Source organism: Symphalangus syndactylus, chromosome 6 (assembly GCF_028878055.3).
Source record: "Symphalangus syndactylus isolate Jambi chromosome 6, NHGRI_mSymSyn1-v2.1_pri, whole genome shotgun sequence".
Taxonomy (NCBI): Eukaryota; Metazoa; Chordata; class Mammalia; order Primates; family Hylobatidae; genus Symphalangus; species Symphalangus syndactylus.
The window spans coordinates 9,458,389-9,480,636 of record NC_072428.2 but is presented as its reverse complement, the minus strand read 5'-3'; the positions used below and the strand labels follow the sequence as shown (position 1 = coordinate 9,480,636).

Sequence of the window (22,248 nt, the reverse complement as noted above, 5' to 3'; positions counted from 1 at the left end):
TTGCCACTGCATGAACTTAGGACAAATTCCATGCCAAAGAGCTGGCCCACCAGAGAATGGTTATGGAGAGCCTGGCAGCGTTCATAGAGCACAGCCTGTCACCTCTCACGTACTGATAAGCTTGTCAACCCAGGGCTTATGAGTGCGCCAGGTAGTATTGGTTAGTTTCTAGGGGCAGTTAAGACCTTATGTGAAAGCCAGGCGCGGTGGCTCACGCCTGCGATCCCAGTGCTTTGGGAGGCCGAGGCGGGTGGATCATGAGGTCAGGAGTTTGAGACCAGACTGACCAATATGGCAAAACCCCACCTCTGCTAAAAATACAAAAATTCGCCGGGTCTGGCCTCACAGCTACTTGGGAGGCTGAGGCAGGAGAATCACTTGAATCCAGGAGGCGGAGGTTGCAGTGAGCCGAGATCACGCCACTGCACTCCAGCCTGGGCGACAGCAAGATTCCGTCTTAAAAAAAAAAAAAAAAACCTTTTTTGAATTTGGTTTGTGCTATCTGACAGTTTCAGGGACTTTTCTGAATTTGATTTTTTTTTAATTTTTATTTTCTGAGACAGAGTGTCACTCCGTCACCCAGGCTGGATGGAGTGCAGGGTGGTGATCTTGGCTCACTGTAACTGCCGCCATCCAGGCTCAAGCGATTCACATGCTTCAGCCTCCCATGTAGTTGGAATTATAGGCACACGCCGCCTCGCCCGGCCAATTTTTGTATTTTTAGTAGAGATGGGGTTTCACCATGTTGGCCAGGCTGGTCTTGAACTCCTGACCTTGAGTGATCTGCCCACCTCGGCCTCCCAAAGTGCCAGGATTACAGGTGTGAGCCACCACACCTGGCCTGATTTTTTTTGTTTTCTCTGGACGGTGTGCCGAAATATTTAACTGTGGTAGGAAGTGCAGTGAGAAGCAACCTCATGTATTTTTTTTTTTTTTTTTTTTTTGAGACGGAGTCTCGCTCTGTCGCCCAGGCTGGAGTGCAGTGGCGCGATCTTGGCTCACTGCAAGCTCCGCCTCCCGGGTTCACACCATTCTCCTGCCTCAGCCTCCTGAGTAGCCGGGACCATAGGTGCCTGCAACCACACCTGGCTAATTTTTTGTATTTTTAGTAGAGACGAGGTTTCACCATGTTAGCCAGGATGGTCTCGATCTCCTGACCTTGTGATCTACCCGCCTCGGCCTCCCAAAGTGCTGGGATTACAGGCATGAGCCACCGCACCCAGCCAACTTCATGTATTCTTTAACTGACCTCTCATTCCTAGTGGTAAAAAATGTCAGGTTACTTGGGTGCAGTAGCTTACACCTGTCATCCTAGCTACTTGGTAGGCAGAGGCAGGAGGTTCATTTGAGCCCAGGAGTTTGAGGTACAGTGAGCTATAATTAGGCCAGTGCACTCCAGCCTGGACGACAGAGTGAAACCCTGTCCCTAAAAGAAACCAACAGAAACAAACAAAATTGTCAGGAGTCTAAGGCATGTTCTTAGGTGAGGATGGGAACATTGGATAAATGGGCAAAGGGACATCAGAGCTAGCAGTGAAAGGAGCGAACTAGCACTGCCAGGGAATCCACATGTGGCCGGGTAGGCTAGGGATGGAAGGGTGTCAGTGTCACTGGCCTTCATTTGGTACATTTGAAGAGAAGAGCGATTGAAACTCTTTCATTGCATGCTGATGCTTTGTCGCATTTGCTGCACTTACCCTCTCACCCACCTCCCATCCTCCTACCCTGACCCCACTCCCCACAACAGCATCTGCAAGATGGGTCGCTTCCCTGCACATACCCTCAGGCTCCTGGCACCCTGTGCTGGATGTTTTCTGAAAACCAGCAGTCCCTGTTTCATGCATGTGTGTGTTCAGTACCTGAAGGCTCCCTGTGTCATTTACCTGCCCCTGGCTTTGAGAGGCCACAGTTTTAAGGGTGGTCTTTTCTTAGAGCCTTGGTTGTCTCCTGGTCACTTGGCTTCCAGCTCTGAGGTGCCCAAGAACCAAGGTTATGTGCATTCCTCAAGCTTTGGGAGAATGCTCAGATTATCTGGCTTACTGCTCCTCGGAGGGGTAGAGGGGTTGCGGTATTGTGGTGCACCTACTAATTGTGTATTTTGTGTCCCAGTATTTGGGCTAAATACTCTAATGGAGATTGTTACTGAAGCCGGCCCCGGGAGTGGTGAAGGTGGGTCTTGCCTGTGAGCTGTGCATGATCTTTTTTTTTTTCTCTAGCATCTTCTGTGCCTGCCCGAGGGCCATCCTTCTCATGGAGCAAGCAGCGTCACATGAGTGACCTGCTTGCCCCGTCCCCCATGACGCCCATGCTTGCCCATGGGGCGTGCTGCTGGTGCATGTGGAGTGGCCTGAGTCTCCATCCCTACCTCCTCCACATTGCCATGGCTGGTTTCTACCTACGTGTGATGCCTTGGTGCTACCCTCACCCAGCCCTTCTGAGGAACGGGCGTGGAACATGGCTACTCAGGGCTGTGCTGGCATGAGCTCCTGCACTGCAATAGTGATGTCTCTCATTCCTGCCTTCCCTGCCGCAGGAAACAGGAGGGCGTTAGTGGATCAGAAGTCATCTGTCATTAAACACAGCCCAACAGTGAAAAGAGAACCTCCATCACCTCAGGGACGATCCAGCAATTCTAGGTAATAAATGGTAGAGCTGTTTTAAAAGTTCTCAGGTAGAGGTGGGGTGGTTCCTCTACAGAACTTTAGGGATGCTGAAGAGTGGGAGAGAAGCTCTCAATGGGGTAGATGTAATACAGTGTTGAGGGGGGTGAATCAGCAGCGGTGGGTATTTGGGCAAATCGGGTGCTCCGGAGAGGTGGAGATGTGGTGGACTTGGACGTTCAGAGGCATGGCTTTGTGTTTTACCCCTGGAGGCAGACATCTAGTCTGGGTGAAAGGTGGGGGGTGCTCTGCAAAGGAGCCGGTGACCACAGAAGCGGTGTGTGGACCCTGTAGTGAGAACCAGCAGTTCCTGAAGGAGGTGGTGCACAGCGTGCTGGACGGCCAGGGAGTTGGCTGGCTCAACATGAAAAAGGTGCGCCGGCTGCTGGAGAGCGAGCAGCTGCGAGTCTTTGTCCTGAGCAAGCTGAACCGCACAGTGCAGTCAGAGGACGATGCCCGGCAGGACATCATCCCGGATGTGGTCAGTGTTGGGGGTAGGGAGTCGGAGTAACTGGAGAGGGATGTGAACACCACAGGCAGTTTGCCAACGCTAGTCCCTGGGTTATTGTTGCAGGAGATCAGTCGGAAGGTGTACAAGGGAATGTTAGACCTCCTCAAGTGTACAGTCCTCAGCTTGGAGCAGTCCTATGCCCACGCGGGTCTGGGTGGCATGGCCAGCATCTTTGGGCTTCTGGAGATCGCCCAGACCCACTACTATAGTAAAGGTAGGGATCGTACCTGCTGGGCACCACGCCATCCCTAACACTCCCACTTGTCTCCCGAAGAGAAAATACATTTGTCCCCAGGACATGTTGCCCAGTGCCACGCTGCTTCCCATCAGGCTTTGGGATTTTATTTTCTAGTGCATGTTTATACGCAGTGGGCGTTTTTTGTTATGAAAAATAAGACATCGGCTCATCTTTCCTTGAACTTCTTCCATTCCATACCCTCCTGTATCCTGGCTCCTCCCACCTCATATCTGCGCCTTGATTCCTACTCACTACTTCTCTTGACCTCTTGATATTTTTCCCTCAGAACCAGACAAGCGGAAGAGAAGTCCAACAGAAAGTGTAAATACCCCAGTTGGCAAGGATCCTGGCCTAGCTGGGCGGGGGGACCCAAAGGCTATGGCACAGCTGAGAGTTCCCCAGCTGGGACCTCGGGCACCAAGTGCCACAGGAAAGGGTCCTAAGGAACTGGACACCAAAAGTTTAAAGGAAGAAAATTTTATAGCGTCTATTGGTACGTATCAGTGTGTTTGGTGTGGTGGAGGGGTCCTGGCTTCTTAAATATCCCTTTCTCCTCAATTCATCCAGAATCCTGCCTTTCTCTGCCCCATGCTTTGCTTCCTAGAGAGGGAAGGGGGCCTGTGTCCATTTCTGGTGGTGTTTCTTTGTACTTCTCTAGTCTTTATGCTTCATCCACAGCCACCCCCCACCCCGTATCTTAGATGAAGAATGGAAGTTTTGTTTAGAGGGCCCAGTGAGGCTTACTGCAGGGGGTGTGAGCTGTACTCTTGGCCCCTCCTTTTGTTTACGTCTGCATTTCTTCACATAGTGGAGAGAATTCCGGGAAATTCTCAGGAAGTTTATAGATGCATCTTTGGGCCATAAAATTATGACATTTGTGTCTCTGAAGCCAGTGTCCTCCCATCCAGCCATTACACTGCTCTGGAATGTGCTCCTCTGGGGCATGTCTGGCAACCCCATTTCCCTAGGTTCTGGATCTTTGAGGTATAGGTTTCCAAGTCAGTTCTTTAAACGCTTCTTCACTGGACTTGATTAAAATCTCGTTTACATTTGGTGTTTCTCCATTCCCACAAAGGCAGTGCCTTAGTGAGCTTTCTGGGCATCACCTGTGTTTGGCTCACTCCCTGCTTGACTTGAGTCATCGAGGTTGGATAGTATTTTTCTGGTTCTAGGTCCCTAGGCACTCTGCTTCCAGCTGATGTCTCATTGCCATGGCCATTAGCAGTTGCCATATGCTCCCATAAATGGTGACGTGCAACCAGATTCCTTTTTAGGGGAGCTACACTTCCCTAGCCAGCAGAATATTATTCTAGTAGCAGTCAACTCCTGGCTTTCTCTTGCCTCATGTGATGTTCTAGAAAAAGTAGTGACCTGCTAGTCTGGAGGTCTGGAGTTTTAGTCCCATATCAGCCTCCAACTAGGAATGCAACTTTGGGCAAATAACTTCACCTCTCAGGGTCTCTGTCTCTTCATCTGGGAAATGAGGAAATCATACTGAGTACACTCTGAAGTTCCTTCCAGGAAAAGAATTGCTGTGGTTGCCATTCTGTCTGCTTTCCCCTGTGAAGATGCTGGTCTTGACCGTTTTATGTTCTCTGTCACCTCAACTGGAGGCGTTTTTCCAAATCACTGGTGGGTAAGGCAGGTAGGGATGAGTTGGCTTCTTGAGGAGCAATGAGGAGGGATGCTAACTGCCTGCATGAATTGGCCTTTGTCCAGTCCAGTGAATCAAACAGATTGGTGTTCATGCTTCTGAAACTCTGGCTGCTTGAGGTGTTCGTCTGTCTCATCTGGAATCTGAAAAACTGCCCTTCCCCAGCTCATTTGGCAGAGAGAGTGTGGCATGGTGGGAGTTTAAATGGATCCTAAGTTACATGATCTTGATCAAGTGCTCCAGCCTCTTTAGGACCAGTTCCACATGCAAAAATGAAGGAGCTTTGTTAAGGGCCCTTCCCGCTCTAACATTCTGCAGGGTTTTTACTGCCACATTGGGATTGGAATTAGAAATTTGGAATCTGTTCGTGAGTTTGGGTGGAGGGGTTAGATCTCTTGTTTTCTGCCCCTTCTCCCCATGAAGATATCTTTCTATCTCTTGGTTGGTAATCCAGTGCCTGAGACTGAATCGACTTGGGTGGGTGGGTTTCCATTTCGTCTGTCTGACCAGCCTCTGACTCTCTGTCTTTCTCTCCTGCTTGCATTGCATCTGGGGTAGAATTGTGGAACAAGCACCAGGAAGTGAAAAAGCAAAAAGCTTTGGAAAAACAGAGTAAGGAACAAATGCCCTTTCCTGTTCCCAAGTCCTCCATACCTGCCAACTCCCCAGGCCCAGTTGGGGCAGGCTCCCTTTGTCAGCCCCACCCCAAATTTGCTTTTAGGGGGTGTTTGGAATGGCAGCAGGTAGGTAGCATGTGACTCCTAGGTGTGTGTAGGCCGCTTCTTTCCCCTTCCCCTCGTGTCAATCAGGCTATAACCAGGTGTCTACTGAATACAACTCCCCAGAACTTGGTTCTCTGTTGCTTCAGAGTTGGTGGGGAGAATGTTTGCCTATTTTAGTGCCCCCCCATTGGATGATATCTCCCACACCTGTTAGAAGGCCTGTGGGCACAGTTGGCAGAGATGGTTGCTGTCCCTCCATGTTGAGTCTGTAGCTGCCCCACTCTCTGGTGGCTTGCCTAGGCACGCTTTCTTGCTTTCTGTCATTCTGTCCTTCTGCCATACCATTGTGGGTGGGTGGGGGACAAGGGGGTGGTTTTCATCTCAAACGTAGATGTTGTAGGATGGAGGTAGGCAGTGCCCACCAAAACAGCTGGTGTTTCTTACCTCATCGGGCCCAACCTTTTCTACCTCCTTTAGACACATCTGTTTGGGAAGCATTAAGGGACCTGGGGACCATTAAATAGTTTCAGGTACCAGTGAAGCTCAGACTCTGAGTGCCATGGAATGTGGTTTAGACATTTGTTTGTGGAGCTTTTCTTTTTTTTTGAGATGGAGTCTTGCTCTGCTGCTCAGGCTGGAGTGCAGTAGTACGATCTTGGCTCACTGCAACCTCTGCCTCCAGGGCTCAAGCAATTGTCGTGCCTCAACCTCCCGAGTAGCTGAGATTACAGGCGTGCATCACCACGCCCGGCTAATTTTTGTATTTTTTGGTAGAGACAGGGTTTCATCATGTTGGCCAAGCTGGTCTCAAACTCCTGACTTCAGGTGATCTACCTGCCTCAGCCTCCCAAAGTGCTGGGATTACAGTCGTGAGCCACCATGCCCAGCCTTGTGGAGCTTCTCTGTTTTAAGATGGTTTGCTCAGAATTTTCTCAGGTTGAGAAGATGGCTGGAGAACCCATTGAGACCAGGTCTGATTTGTCCTACTTGGTTCTTAAGGCATCTGGGGACCTCTTTTTCCAGTGGGTCCTGAGTTGGGGCAGTCCTTGGAAAGGTGACTGGGATGGGCTGAACAGGTCTGGGAACAGCCTGTGCTGTCCCACCCCCTTTACCAGCCTGCCCCTAGCCTTTGTGCACAGAGTAACAGAAGTCTTCCCCTACTCAGGGCCGGAAGTAATCAAACCTGTCTTTGACCTTGGCGAGACAGAGGAGAAAAAGTCCCAGATCAGCGCAGATAGCGGTGTGAGCCTGACGTCTAGTTCCCAGGTTTGTGACAACCTTGTTGAAATTTGCAAATATTAAATATGCTGTCTCAGAATACTTCTTTAAGTTAAAATAAAACAGCCGGACGGCCGGGCGTGGTGGCTCACGCCTGTAATCCCAGCACTTTGGGAGGCTGAGGCGGGTGAGTCACCTGGGGTTGGGAGTTCAACCCTGACCAACATGGTGAAACCCCAGCCTGACCAACATGGTGAAACCTCGTCTCTATGAAAAATACAAAATTAGCCAGGCATGGTGGTGCATGCGTGTAATCCCAGCTACTTGGGAGGCTGAGGCAGGAGAATCGCTTTAACCCGTGGGCGGAGGTTGTGGTGAGCTGAGATTGCACTGTTGCACTCCAGCTTGGGCAACAAAGGTGAAACTCCATCTCAAAAAAAATAAAATTAAAATAAAAATAAAATAGCCAGGTGCGGTGGTGGTTCATGCCTGTAATCACAGGACTTTGGGAGGCCAAGGCAGGTGGGTCACTTGAGGTCAGCAGTTGGAGTTGGAGAACAGCCTGGCCAACGTGGTGAAACCCCATCTCTACTAAAAATACAAACGTTAGCCAGGCATGGTGGCGGGCACCTGTAATCCCAGCTACTTGGGAGGCTGAGGCAGGAGAATCACTGGAACCCAGGAGGCAGAGGTTGCAGCGAGCTGAGATCGTGCCACTGCACTCCAGCCTGTGCCACAGAGTGGGACTCCGTCTCAAAAAAAAAAAAAAAATTAACAACCTCAAAACAACATAAATATCTAATGATAAGGGAATTATTAAATAAGTATAATAGATCCATGTAATGCAATATTAGTATCCATTAAAGCTTGTGTTTTCAAAAATTTAGTGACGTGAGAAAATGTTTAACAAAGCTACATATAGTGTGATTCCAATTTTATTTTTAAAATGTGTTGAGGAAAAACTGAAAGGAAATAAAGGAAATATACTAAAAACAGTGGTTAACGTGGGAGGTAGATTTACAGCTTGTTCTTATTTCCTTATTCCTTCGTGTATTTTCTACAGTGAGCATGTACTTCTTTAACGCATTGTTTTTTGTTTTTTTGGTTTTTTTTTTTGAGACAAGGTCTCACTCTGTCGCTTCAGCTGGAGAGCAGTGGTGTGCTCTCTGCTCACTGCAGCCTCAAACTCCTGGGCTCAAGTGATGCTTCCACCTCAGCATCCTGAGTAGCTGGGACCACAGGCGCCCACCACCGTGCCTGGCTAAGTTTGTGTATCTTTTGTAGAGATGGGGTTTCACCATGTTGCCCAGCCTGGTCTCCAACTCCTGGGCTGAAATGATTCTCCCACCTCAGCCTCCCAAAGTGCTAGGACTACAGGCGTGAGGCACTGTGCCCGGCCTATTTCTTTTTTTTATTACATAGGTTGTACATATTTTATATTCTGGAAACAAAAGTTGCTCATGACTTCTCTAAGGATGATAACAGAAGGGTGGGGATGGGGAGAAAGAAAAAGGTACAGTATTTCTGTGGGAAACTGAGAGGAGATTGGACACCTCCCCTCATGTTCGTGTGTCTTGTTTCAGAGGACTGGTCAAGGCTCTGTCATCGGCGTGAGTCCAGCTGCTATGATCCGCAGTTCAAGCCAGGATTCTGAAGTTAGCACCGTGGTAGGGGAACACCACACTGGCATCTTGGTGGGTGGGGTGTGGATTTCCCCTTTGGGAAAGGGTGCTACTTTCTCTTTGGAGGCTGCTCTGAGTCTTAGGTCAGCCTGGTTCTCATGGTGGAGATGTATTACCATCGTAGGTGTGTGTACACGAAATTCACCCAGAGCTTCTCATCTTATAAAGAAGGTACTTCCAGAAGCTCTCTGACACACCTTTGAAATTTAATACTTTTTTATGGTGGCAGGGAGCTCTAACAGCTTGGCATTTCTGGGGCCCATCCCTGGGGACTGTCTCTTACTACCTTTTTTCCCTTCCAGGTGAGTAATAGCTCTGGAGAGACACTTGGAGCTGACAGTGACTTGAGCAGCAATGCAGGTGATGGACCAGGTGGCGAGGGCAGTGTTCACCTGGCAAGCTCTCGGGGCACTTTGTCTGATAGTGAAATTGAGACCAACTCTGCCACAAGCACCATCTTTGTAAGCTTTGTTTATTAACAAAAGAAAACCATTTCTTTAATGGGGGAGGGAAGCAGGCTAGAAAAGAATGAAAGTGAAGAGACACTAAAGAGGTAAAGCTTAAATAAGGAGGAAGTAATCCTCTTATATTTGGCTTGAAGGAAAACATTTCTTAAGGCTTTGTTCAGAGTCATTTGACTCATGATCTGGGGCTTTTAGAACCCTCTCCTGAATCATTGATGAGTTAGGCTCCCTGCCCAGTCAGATAAGGGCTTTGAATCGTATGTAGTATTAACCCCCAGGTTTAACACAGGCAAAGCAATACCTTTGTGGCAATGTCAGGATAATTGCAGCTGTCATTTAGTACCAGTCTGCCTATTTCTATGGACTATCCAGTTTTAGTTTGGTCACTGCTCTATTTATAAATAAAATAGCATTTTATTTTAGTATATTCCTAACAGTTATTTAAAGTTTTCATCCATTAATAAACATCCATGAAGTGATTTACTAAGTGCCAGATTTTGCGCTGAAGAAACAGGGATGAAAAAGGCATGGTTCCTACTCAAGAAGTTTGTGATCCACTATATTGCTGTGAGTGGTCTCTTCTAACAGGTGAGGGGAACAACGCCTTAGGAAGAACGAACTTCTCTAGATCACACAGTAAGCCCGTGATCAGCTGGAAGGAGATGAATTCTTTTTAGTCCTTGCCTTAGACAGCTGGCTTTTTTTTTTTTTTTTTTTTTTTTTTTTTTTACACAGGATCTCACTCTGTTGCCCAGGCTGGAGTGTAGTGGCACAATCACTGCTCACTGCAGATTTGACCTGTCAGGCTCAAGCGATCCTCCCACCTCAGCCTCCCAAATAGCTGGGACTACAGGCATACACCACCATGCCTGGCTAATTTTTTAGTTTTTTGTAGAGATGAGGTTTCCCTCTGTTGTCTAGGCCAGTCTCAAACTCCTGGGTTAAGTGAGCCTCCTGCCTTGGCCTCTTAAAGTGGCATGAGCCACTGTGCCCAGCCTCTGCTTTTTAATGTGTATGTGCCTCTATAGGCTGTGTTAAAATACTGATAGACTTGCTACTTTATTAAACAGAGATGAGAATGGATGTTCTCTACAAGAGCTTATACGCATAGGTCCTTATCTTTAAGGCCTATGGGGAGAAAGGAAGATAAAATTTAAATGAAACCAACTATTTAAAACTGGTTATCATTCCCACCCCCAGAGCCTTCTGTATGTGTGTTTTTAATAGAGTCAGTGACCTCCCAGAGTGAAGATTGGGAATAGGACTGAGAGGCTACTCAAGTTAATGGGGCTTAACTCTCTCTCAGTCTGAACAGACTGATTGGCTGATTGAGTGATTGATTTTTCTTTTGTGCTGACAGTTTATTAGGGGTTTTCTTTTTTTTTTTTCTTTTGAGATGGAGTCTTGCTCTGTCACCCATGCTGGAGTGCAGTGGCGCAATCTCGGCTCACGGCAAGCCCCGCCTCCCGGGTTCACACCATTCTCCTGTCTCAGCCTCCTGAGTAGCTGGGACTACGGGTGCCTGCCACCACGCCCAGCTAATTTTTTTGTATTTTTAGTGGAGACGGGGTTTCACCATGTTAGCCAGGATGGTCTCGATCTCCTGATTTTGTGATCCGCTCGCCTCGGCCTCCCAAAGTGCTGGGATTACAGGCGTGAGCCACCATGCCACGCCAGGGGTTTTCAATAATGTTTTGTTTTATTTTCTTTTTTTTCTTTTTTTTTTTTTTTTTGAGACAGAATCTTGCTCTGTTGCCCAGGCTGGAGTGCGGTGGCGCGATCTCAGCTCACTGCAATCTCCACCTCCTGGGTTCACACCATTCTCCTTCCTCAGCCTCCCAAGTAGCTGGGACTACAGGCGCCCGCCACCACGCCCGGCTAATTTTTTGTATTTTTAGGAGAGACAGGGTTTCACCGTGTTAGCCAGGATGGTCTCAATCTCCTGACCTCATGATCTGCCCACTTCGGCCTCCCAAAGTGCTGGGATTACAGGCGTGAGCCACTGCGCCCGGCCTTCTTTACATATTAGTTCAACCTTCACCCCAAAGTCTAACCATGGATCATAAAAATTAAGTTGGCAACAGTGCTAGCCTGCTATACTTCCTGTTTACCTTTAGATGCTTTTCAAGCCAGTAAGGATGACATTTGTGGTGGAAGGAGCCAGAGTAATAGGAAAATTACTTCTCTTCGCTTAGAAGAAAATCCTCCACCTTGAGCATCTTCTGAACTTTTCACTATAAGACATCTCAGTGCTTGGTTGTACTCCTCAGCGCATAACTGTGAAGACAGCAACCATCAGTTTCTCATAAATGGAAGCGGCAGTGAGAACGGTCTACAGCAGTTTGGCTTCAAGGCCTTTGTAGAGGCCCATTATTCCAAAACACCTGTTAGCCATTTGTATGTCTTCTTTTGAGAGATTTCTATTCACCTTATTTGCCCATTTTTAAATAGATTATTTGTGTTTTTTTGCTGTTTTTTCTGTCTTGTATATTCTGGCTATTAATCCCTTGTCAGATGAATAGTTTGTAAATATTTTCTCCCATTCTGCAGACTGTCTCTTCACTCATTTCATCATGTCCTTTGTTGTGTAGAAGCTTTTTAGTTTAATATAATCCTGTTTTTGCTTTTACTTTTGTTGCCTGTACTTTTGAGGTCTCCATAAACTTTTTGCCCAGACCAATGTCCTGAAGCATTTCTGCTACATTTTCTTCTAGTAGTTTTATAGTTTTGGGTCTTACAGTTAAGTCTTTAATCCATTTTGGGTTGATTTTTGTATATGTTGAGAGCTAGGGGTCTAGTTTTATTTTTCTGAATAATGGATATCAAGTTTTCCGAGCACCATTTATTGAAGAGACTGTCCCTATCCCCAGTGAATATTCTTGGTTCCTTTGTCAAAAAAACAGTTGGCTATAAATATATGGATTTCTTTCTGGGTTCTCTATTCTGTTCCGTTGGTCTATGGATCTGTTTTTTATGCCAGTAGCATGCAGTTATGGTTACTATAGCTTTGTCTTATATTTTGAAGTCTAGTAGTGTGATTCCTTTTTGCCCAGGATTGTTTAGGCTATCTGGGGTCTTTTGTGGTTCCATATGAATTTTAGGATTGTTTTTTCTATTTCTGTGAAGAATACCATTGGTATTTTGGTAGGGATTGCATTGAATCTGTAGATCACTTTTGGTAGTATGGTCATTTTCACAGTATTCTTCCAATCCATGAACATGGTATATCTTTCCATTTTTTCCCTATACTCTTTCTTATATCAGTGTTTTCTATTTTTCCTCATGGAGATCTTTTACCTCCTTCATAAAAGATAAATTTCTCCTAAGAATTTATTCTTAGGGCATTAATTTGTGGCTATTGTAAATGAGATTGCCTTCTTGATTTCTTTTTCTGCTATTTTATTGTTGGTATATAGACACACTACTGATTTTTATATGTTGATTTTGTATCCTGCAACTTTATTGAATTCACTTATTAGTTCTGAGTTTTCTGGTGGAGATTTTAGGGCTTTTTTTTTTTTTTTTTAAGATAGAACCAGGCTGGAGTAGTGCAGTGGCGCAGTATCAGCTCACTGCAACCTCCACCTCCCAGGCTCAAGCAGTCCTTCCATTTCAGTCTCCCGTGTAGCTGGGACTACAGGCATGTACCACCATGCCCAGCTGATTTTTGTATTCTTTGTGGAGACAAGGTGTTGCCATGTTGCCCAGGCTGGTCTAGAACTCCTGGGCTCAAGCAATCCACCCGCCTTGGCCACCCAAAGTGCTAGGATTAACAGGTGTGGACCACAACACCCAGCCTGCTTTTAGGGACAGTTTGACTTCCTTCTGTCCAAGTTGGATACCCTTTATTTCTTTCTCTGGCCTAATTGCTTTGATTAGCACTTCCAGGTGAATAAAAGTGGTGGAAGTAGACATCCTTGTCTTGTTACAGATCGTAGAGGAAAAACTTTCATCTTTTCCCTATTCAGTATGATGTTGGTTGTGGGTTTGTCATATATGACTTTTATTGTTTTGAGGTATGTTCGCTCTGTACCTAACTTGTTGAGAGCTTTTATCATGAAGGAATGTTGACTTTTATCAAATACTTTTGTATTTGGTATTCGTTCTTCTTTAAATGTTTTTAGAATTCTGCATTGAAGCTATTGGGTCCTGAGGCTTTCTTTTCTTTTTTGTTTTTTTTTTTTTGAGACGGAGTCTTGCTCTGTTGCCCACACTGGAGTGCAATTGTGCAATCTCGGCTCACTGCTACCTCGGCCTCCCAGGTCCAAGCAGTTCTCCTGCCTCAGCCTCCCAAGTAGCTGGGATTATAGGCGCCCACCATCACACCTGGCTAATTTTTGTATTTTTAGTAGAGACAGGGTTTCACCATGTTGGCCAGGGTGGTCTTGAACTCCTGACCTCAAGTGATCCGCCCCCCTCAGCCTACCAAAGTGCTGGGATTACAGGCATGAGCCACTGTGCCCGGCTTTTTTTCTTTGAGACAGAGTCTCGCTCTGTTGCTCAGGCTGGAGTGCAATGGTGTGATGTTGGCTCACTGCAACCTCTGCCTCCCAGGTTCAAGCAATTCTCATACCTCAGCCTCTTGAGTAGCTGGGATTACAGGTATTCACCACCATGCCTGGCTAATTTTTGTATTTTTAGTAGAGACAGAGTTTCACCATGTTGGCCAGGCTAGTCTTGAACTCCAGGCCTCAAGTGATCTGCCTGCCTCAGCCTCCCAAAGTGCTGGGATTATAGGCGTGAACCACTGTGCCCTGTGATGGGAAGCTTTTTATTACAGATTCAATCTCATTACTTGAAATTGGACTGTTCAGGTTTCTGTTTCTTGGTTAAATCTTGGTAGGTTGTATATGTCTGAGAATGTATCCGTTTCTAATTTGTTGGCATATAGTTATAGTCTCCAATGATTTTTTGTTTTTCTGTGATGTCAGTTGTAATGTTTACTTTTTTGTTTTTGGTGTTTTTTTGGTGGAGGTCTTTTCACTCTCTCTTTTTTTTTTTGGTTAGTCTAGCTCTAATGGTTTGTGGATTTTATCTTTAAAAAGATGAACTTTTCATTTTGTTGGTTATTAATTTATTTATTTTGAGATGGAGTTTTGCTCTTGTTGCCCAGGCTGGAGTGCAGTGGTGCAATCTTGGCTCACTGCAATCTCCACCTCCCAGGTTCAAGTGATTCTTCTGCCTCAGCCTCCTAAGTAGATGAGATTACAGGTGCCCACCACCACAACCGGCTAACTTTTTTTTTTGTATTTTTAGTAGAGATGGGGTTTTGCCATGTTGGCCAGGCTGGTCTCAAACTCCTGGCCTCAGGTGATCCACCCATCTCAGCCTCCCAAAATGCTGGGATTATAGGCATGAGCCACCATGCCCGGCCTATTTTTTTAAGTCCCAGTTTTATTTCTGCTCTGATCTTGATTATTTCTTCTAATTTTGGATTTGGTTTGTTCTTGCTTTCACAATTCTTTGAGCTGCGTCATTAAGTTGATTTGAAATCTTCCTACTTTTTTGATGTAAACGTTTATTGCTATAAGCTTCTTTCTTAATACTGCTTTTGGTGTATCCCATAGGTTTTGGTACGCTGTGTTTTTATGTTCATTTGTGTGAAGAAATTTTTAAATTTCCTTCTTAATTTCTTTGTTGACCCATTGGTCACTCAGGAGCATATTGTTTAATTCCCATTTATTTGTATGATTTTAAAAGTTTCTTGTTATTTATTTCTAATTTTCAGAGCACAGTGTTCCCTTGTGGTCTGAAAAGATACTTGCTGTGATTTCAGTTTTCTTAAATTTCTCATTATACTTATTTTGTGGCCTAATATGTGGTCTGTCCTAGAGAATGTTCTGGATGTTGATGAAAAGAATGTGTATTCTACAGCTGTTGGATGGAATGTTCTATAAATGTCTGTTAGGTCCATTTGGCGTAAAATGCAATCTAAATGTAAAATGCAGTTTAAATCCAGTGTTTCTGTGTTGATTTTCTGTCTAGATGATCTGTCCAATGCTGAGAGTGGGGTATTGAAGTCCCCAACTGTGATTGTATTGGTGTGTATCTCTCCCTTTAGATCTAATAATACTTGCTTTATATAGCTGTTCTGTGTTGAATGCATATATATTTGCAATTGTTATATCCTCTTGTTGAAGTGATCCCTTTGTTATTACATAATTACTTTCTTTGTCTCTTTTTAGGTTTTTTTTTTTTCTGAGACAGTCTCACTCTGTCGCCCAGGCTGGAGTGCAGTGGCGCGATCTCCACTTACTGCAACCTCCGCCTCCTGGGTTCAAGCGATTCTTCTGCCTCAGCCTCCCAAGTAGCTGGGACTACAGGTGCCCGCAGCCACGCCCAGCTAATTTTTGTATTTTTAATAGAGACAGGGTTTCACCATATTGGCCAGGCTGGTCTCAAACTCCTGACCTTGTGATCCACCCACTTCGGCCTCCCAGAGTGCCGGGATTACAGGCGTGAGCCACCATGCTCAGCCTCTTTTTAGTTTTTGACATAAAGTCTGTTTTATCTGATATAGCTACTCTTGCTTGCTTTTGGTTTCTATTTGTGTGAAATATCTTTCTCCATCCCTTCACTTTCAGTCTGTATGTGTCTTTACTAGTGAAATGAGTTTCTTGTAGGCAGCATATAGTTAGGTCAAGTTTTTTTTTTTTTTTTTTAATCCATTCAGCCAGTCTATCTCTTTTAAGTGAGGGAATTTAATCTATTTACATTCAAGGTTGTTATTGATAGTGTGGACTTACTCCTGTTGTTTTGTTGTTTTCTGATTATTTTGTATGTCCTTTGTTTCTTTCTTCCTCTCTTATTTATCATTATGGTTTGGTGGTTTTCTGTAGAGATAATGTTTGATTCTTTTCTTTTTCTCCTTTGTGTGTCTGTTCTACCAGTGGATTTCATACTTTTGTGTATTTTCATGATAGTAATTGTCATCTTTTTACTTCCAGATGTAGGACTCCCTTGAGCATGTCTTATAAGGGTGTGATGACTTCCTCATTTTTTTCTTGTCTGGGAAAGACTTAGTTTATCCTTCACTTCTGAAGCACAGCTTTGCTGGGTATAGTATTCTTGACTGAAAATCTTTTTCTTGCAGTGCTTTGAACATATCATCCCATTCTCTACTGGTTTGTAAAGTTTCTGCAGAGAAATCTGTTATTTTTATAGGGATTCCCTTAAATGTGACTTAACACTTCTCTTGCTGGTTTTTTTTTTTTTTTTTTTTTGAGACGGTGTCTCGCTCTGTCACCCAGGCTGGAGTACAGTGGTGCCATCTCGGCTCACTGCAAGTTCTGCCTCCCAGGTTCACACCATTCTCCTACCTCAGCCTCCTGAGTAGCTAGGACTACAGGTGCCCACCACCATGCCCAGCTAATTTTTTTGTATTTTTAGTAGAGATGGGGTTTCACCATGTTAGCCAGGATGGTCTCGGTCTCCTGACCTTGTGATCTGCCCGCCTCGGCCTCCCAAAGTGCTGGGATTACAGGCGTGAGCCACTGCACCCAGCCTTCTCTGGCTGTTTTTAGAATTCTCTCTTTGACTTTTGACAATTTGACTGTAATTAATGTACCTTGGAGAGGACTTTTTTTTTTTTTTTTTTTTTTTTTTTTTTTGAGACAGTCTCGCTTTGTCACCCAGGCTGGAGTGCAGTAGTGTGATCTCAGCTCACTGCAACCTCCGCCTCTTGGGTTCAAGCTTTTCTCCTGCCTCAGCTTCCTGAGTAGCTGGGATTACAGGCATGCACCACCACGCTCGGCTAATTTTTTTGTATTTTTAGTAGAGACAGGATTTCACCGTGTTGGTCAGGCTGGTCTCGAACTCCTGACTTCAAATAATCTGCCCGCCTTGGCCTCCCAAAGTGCTGGGATTACAGGCGTGAGCCACTGCATGTGGCCAGAGAGGACTTTTTTGGGTTGAATCTATTTGGGGACTTTTGAGCTTCCTGGATCTGGCTGTCCATCTCTCTCCCCAGACTTGGGAAGTTTTCAGCTATTATTTCATTAAATAAGTTTTTTCTGCCTTTCCCCTTCTCTCTTTGGAAATCCAATAATATGAATATTTGTTTACTTAATGAGATCCCCTGAGTGTTGTAGACCTTCTTGACTTTTCCATTCTTATTTTTTTACCTCTGACTGAGTAATTTCAAATGACTTATCTTCAAATGTAGAGTCAGTCATTCTTCTGCTTGATCAAATCTGCTGTTGTAGTTCTCTATTGTATTTTTTCCTTTTTTTTTCTTGAGATGGAGTTTCGTTCTTGTTGCCTAGGCTGGAGTACTATCTCAGCTCACCGCAACCTCTGACTCCTGGGTTAAAGCAATTCTCCTGCCTCGGCCTCCCAAGTAGCTGGGATTATAGGCATGTGCCACCACACCTGGCTAATTTTGTATTTTTTAATAGGGACGGGGTTTCTCCACGTTGCTTAGGCCGGCCTTGAGCTCCCAACCTCAGGCGATCCACCCACCTCGCCTCCCAAAGTGTTGGGATTACAGGCGTGAGCCCCCATGCCTGGCCCTCTATTGTATTTTTTAAACTTTATTCATTTAATTATTCAGCTGCAAGATTTCTGTTTTTTTGTTATGATTTTTATCTCTTTGTTGAATTTCTAATTCATATCATGAATTGTTTTTCTGATTTTGTTGAATCATCTATCTGTATTTTCTTGTATCTCATTGCATTTCCTTAAGAGCATTACTTTTAATTTATTTTCTGGCAATTAATTGATTTCCTTTTCATTGGGGTCTGTTACCAAAGAGTTATTATGTTCCTGTGGTGGAGTCATATGTCCTTGTTTTTTTCATGTTTCTTATGTCTCTGTGTTGATAACCCACATCTGGCAGAACAATCACTTCTTCCAAACTTTCTGGAGTGGCTTTCATAGAGAAAAACTTTCACATGCAGTTGGGTTTTAGTGTGCCAGTTGGGAAGGGTATGGCAACTCTGTTTCTGGATAGATGTAGTGGTATATTTTCTGTGTAGCTTCTTCAGCTGCATTCAACATGAGCAATAACTGGGTGCCTCAAGAGTCCTAGGCTATAGAAGTGTGGCAGTGGCAGTGGTGGTATATATTGTTAATATCCTTGGTGTCAAGGAGTTTTGGAGTCCTATTCTCATTTTCCTCACACTGGAGTGACTCAGCCAAGAGAATCCCTCTTGGTGTCAGGTCTGACTGACATGGCCTACAAGCAGCTGCAGAGGCACTGGGTTCCAGGTACAGATGCATGGAGTAGCTGTGGAGTCAGGGTTCCAGGCTTAGGGTCTCACAAACCTATTGTGGCACCTGGGTATTGGGGTGCAGATTTGCTCTCTGTGGCAAGGTTGGATGTAGGTTGCCCACAGAGCCAGGATCTGAGGCATCTGCTAGCAGCTCAGGCTCATAACTGTGATTCTAATACTGGGGGATAGGCCATAGCACTGGCCTTACTCTGTGGAAGAAGGGGTGCTCTGGAGGTTTGGGCCTAGGGAGCAGGGTACAGCTGCAATTCAGGGATCTGAGCCAATAGGGCTCAATGACAGCTCAGGTCCCACGGAATGAGGCACCATGTAGTAGTGACTCCAGACTCCAGGATGGTGGGGCTTGGCTGTATCCCAGACTCTGTGAAGCCAAGTGCAATGGCAGCGAATACCCCAGCGTGGCAGAGCACAGCTGTCATTTGGGCCCTGGGGGTCAGGGAGCAGCACAGCAATGACTCCACTTCCCAGGAAGAGGGTATCTTAGCAGCTCAGACTCTAGGGGCAAGTCCAGTTCCAGGGAAGCAGGGTACTGGAGTTGTTTGGCTAGGGCAAGGTATCTCAGCTCAGCCACTGCTCTGTTTCCTGGGACATGGGGTAGTGTCAGCTCAGCCCTGGAATGCGCAGCTGCTCAGCTTGGCCGGCCACCAGTTTCCCTGGGGACAATGTGCTGCTTTAGCACAGGCCTAGTGTGGGCATGACTGTTCTGGGTGACCCAGGCATAGTATCCCTGAACCCTGGAATGCAGGGTGCTGCTTCAAGTTAGGTGCTAGGATGCATGACTGCCCTGGGTGGCCAAAACCATTTCCTGGGATACAGATTGCTTCTTCACCTTAGGCACCAGGGAGGCCTGATTGTTCTGAGCAGTCTTAAGTACTGTTTTCCCAGTGGATAGGGTACTGCTTCAGCTGCAGCCCAAGGGGAGTGGGGAGGGGTAGGTGGAGTGGCTCTGCCTCCACTTGGCCCCTTAGGGAATCATGTAATAGCTGCTCACAGCTTGGCTTAGATTGTCAAGACATCAGGCTGGAGTGGTTTGTTGGTGGCTTAGCCTCAGGAATGAAGGGGAGCTGTGGCCATCTGTCCCCAGAGCAAAACACACTCCAACTGTAGCTCCACTTCCAAGATGGCGTAGCACAGTAGCTGCACAGGCCACAGGGGCTGGCACATAGTATCGGCTCCTTCTCTGGTGGGAGCACAGCTATACGGACTCCAGGCAGCTCTTTCAGCTGGGCTTAGTGCCTAGAGGACTGTAGGGAAGCCAGTGGTGAAGTCTGTAGGTGTCCAAGGTGCTGCTGGCAGTTTCTAGAATTGTCTTGCTTACTTCCTTGCTGTAGGGAGAAGTTCCTCCTTGTTCCCAGCTGATCCTGGATGGGGGAAGGGGGATGCGGGGGAGGCCTGATGTTGCTCTCTGTTCTCTATGTGGCCATCCTGAGTTTCTGTGCTCATCAGCATTCCTGTCACCCTTCTGATGCACCCCCACAGTCTCCCTCAGTTATTTTTGTTAAAAGTATAGCTGTTTATTACTCTACCTCTCTTTGTGAGGGGGATGTGCTATAGGGGCTGCTCGGCCATCTTGCTGACGTTACTCCCCTAGGCTGTTTTTTTTGTTGTTGTTACTTTTTAAAAATACTTATTTATTTATTTACTTTTGAGACAAGGTCTTGCTCTGGTGCTCAGGCTGCAGTGCAGGGTGCAGTCATGGCTTGGTGCAGTCATGGCTTACTCCACCCTCAGACCTCTGGGCTCAAGCAATCCGCCCACCTCAGCCTCCCAAGTAGCTGGGACTGCAGGCATGCACCATCCCTCCTGGCTGAGATTTTTTTTTTGTTTTTTTTTTTTTTTTTTTTTTTTTTTTTGAGACGGAGTCTCGCTCTGTCGCCCAGGCTAGAGTGCAGTGGCGCAATCTCGGCTCACTGCAAGCTCCACCTCCCGGGTTCACGCCATTCTCCTGCCTCAGCCTCTCCGAGTAGCTGGGACTACAGGCGCCCGCCACCGCGCCCGGCTAATTTTTTTTGTATTTTTAGTAGAGACGGGGTTTCACCGTGGTCTCGATCTCCTGACCTCGTGATCCGCCCGCCTCGGCCTCCCAAAGTGCTGGGATTACAAGCGTGAGCCACCGCGCCCGGCCCTGGCTGAGATTTTTATACATTTTTTTTTTTTTTTTTTTTTTTTTTTTAGAAACAGGGTCTTGCTATGTTGCCCAGGCTGGTCTTGAACTTCTGGGCTTAAGTGATCCTCCTGCTTCATCCTACCAAAGTGCCAGGACTATAGATGTGAGCTATCATGCCTGGCCAAAGTGAGCTGCTTTAATAAGAGTATTTAAAATTACTCCATTGTGTTTTAATTCCAAACGTATTAAAATAGGTATGATGGAGTATCGGTCTTGCAGGAAGCCATTCAGCTTCAGTGTGTTACCTTTTCTGGCATCTTTCTGGGACAAATTCATACTTGTTCTGTGCTGGTGAGCAAGGGCTCTTTATACAGAGCTGCTGAGTGTAGTGACCTAAATTTTTTTGCTCAAACAAGGCTGTTTTAATAAAAAATAAATTATATAAAGTCACGTGATCCATTTAGTAAACTATTGGGCTGTGAACCAGGAGACTGGTATTTAGTCACACTGATTAGGTCTTACCCAATAACCTTTGATCAGTTGCCTCTCTACTTACTCTATTTCATGTGTTGTGAAATGGCATGATATTACCTACCTCTGATCTAGCTGAACATTTTTTTTCTTTTTTTTTTTTTTGAGATGGAGTCTCGCTCTGTCACCCAAGCTGGACTGCAGTGGTGCAATCTTGGCTCACTGCAACCTCCGCCTCCGGGGTTCAAGTGATTCTCCTGCCTTAGCCTCCCGAGTAGCTGGGTCTATAGGTGCGTGCCACCACGCCCGGCTAATTTTTTGTATTTTTAGTAGAGACGGGGTTTCACCATGTTAGCCAGGATGGTCTCAATCTCCTGACGTGGTGATCCCAACCACCTTGGCCTCCCAAAGTATTGGGATTACAGGCGTGAGCCACTACACCCAGCTGAAAATCTTTTAATGAATAGGAAATCTACTCAGAAGTAGCAGATGAAGTTAGTGATATTTTTTAGGGTCAGTAAGAGTTGATAGGAAAGAAGAAATGAACATTTCTCAATTACTAGCCATGCTAGGCACTGTTAGGTGCCTTATATGTATCTTCAAATTTAATTCTTGTAAAGTAGTCCTATGAGGTAGGTATTATAACCTTCCTTTGACAGATAAGGAAAATGAGGCTCAGGCTGATTTTTGTACCTAAGGTCACATAGCTAATAAGAGGCACGGATCTGAACTTTGGTCAGTCTGATGGCAAACCCTGGGTTCTTTCTGCTGTGTTATGTTGCTACACAGAGAATTAGTCTGATTGTTGTTTTTGTTGCTTTAAAGAGAAAATAATCTTACAGAGACTAAGGAGTAAAGATAAGTCAAAAATGAAAACTTCATTGTATAGTTTAGGAGGCAGTAACAGACTTGCAGAAGCAGGGGTACTGGAGTTTATGTTGCTAATGGATGGTGACTGGTGTGAGGGCCTCTTAGTGAAATGCTTGGTTTCCTTTGCCTCTATTCATTGCTACCTCTGGCCACTGACCTATCACCTCTTCTCTCTAGGGTAAAGCCCACAGCTTGAAGCCAAGCGTAAAGGAGAAGCTGGCAGGCAGCCCCATTCGTACTTCTGAAGATGTGAGCCAGCGAGTCTATCTCTATGAGGGACTCCTAGGTGAGAAACACGTTGGGAAGGCCCTTTGCACTGGAGAAAGCTGGCTCAGCCAGGGGAGAGGGTCACACTGAACAAGTAGCTGGTTGTCTTTCTGCTGATCTTAATGCTAACATTAGATAGCAGTTCTATACCTTA

At 45.8% G+C, this 22,248-nt stretch overlaps 1 protein-coding gene across 50 annotated transcripts in view; it reads left to right on the top strand.

Moving 5' to 3' along the window:
* Nucleotides 1–22,248, top strand: part of MADD (MAP kinase activating death domain) — a 62,315-nt gene that overhangs the window by 18,589 nt on the left and 21,478 nt on the right. For 10 of the 50 annotated variants that reach the window (XR_010121253.1, XM_063640838.1, XM_063640835.1 and 7 more), the window contains exons 16-25: nt 2,110–2,169; nt 2,534–2,636; nt 2,955–3,141; nt 3,235–3,385; nt 3,696–3,902; nt 5,622–5,675; nt 6,951–7,051; nt 8,587–8,670; nt 8,988–9,146; nt 22,005–22,113. Coding sequence is in view for 49 of the 50 variants with exons in the window: in XM_063640838.1 (XP_063496908.1) it covers nt 2,110–2,169; nt 2,534–2,636; nt 2,955–3,141; nt 3,235–3,385; nt 3,696–3,902; nt 5,622–5,675; nt 6,951–7,051; nt 8,587–8,670; nt 8,988–9,146; nt 22,005–22,113 (1,215 nt within the window). In the remaining variant the exon portion in view is untranslated. The remainder of the gene's footprint in view (nt 1–2,109; nt 2,170–2,533; nt 2,637–2,954; nt 3,142–3,234; nt 3,386–3,695; nt 3,903–5,621; nt 5,676–6,950; nt 7,052–8,586; nt 8,671–8,987; nt 9,147–22,004; nt 22,114–22,248) is intronic. The other 40 variants (XM_055281619.2, XM_055281610.2, XM_055281611.2 and 37 more) reach the window with 10 other exon arrangements.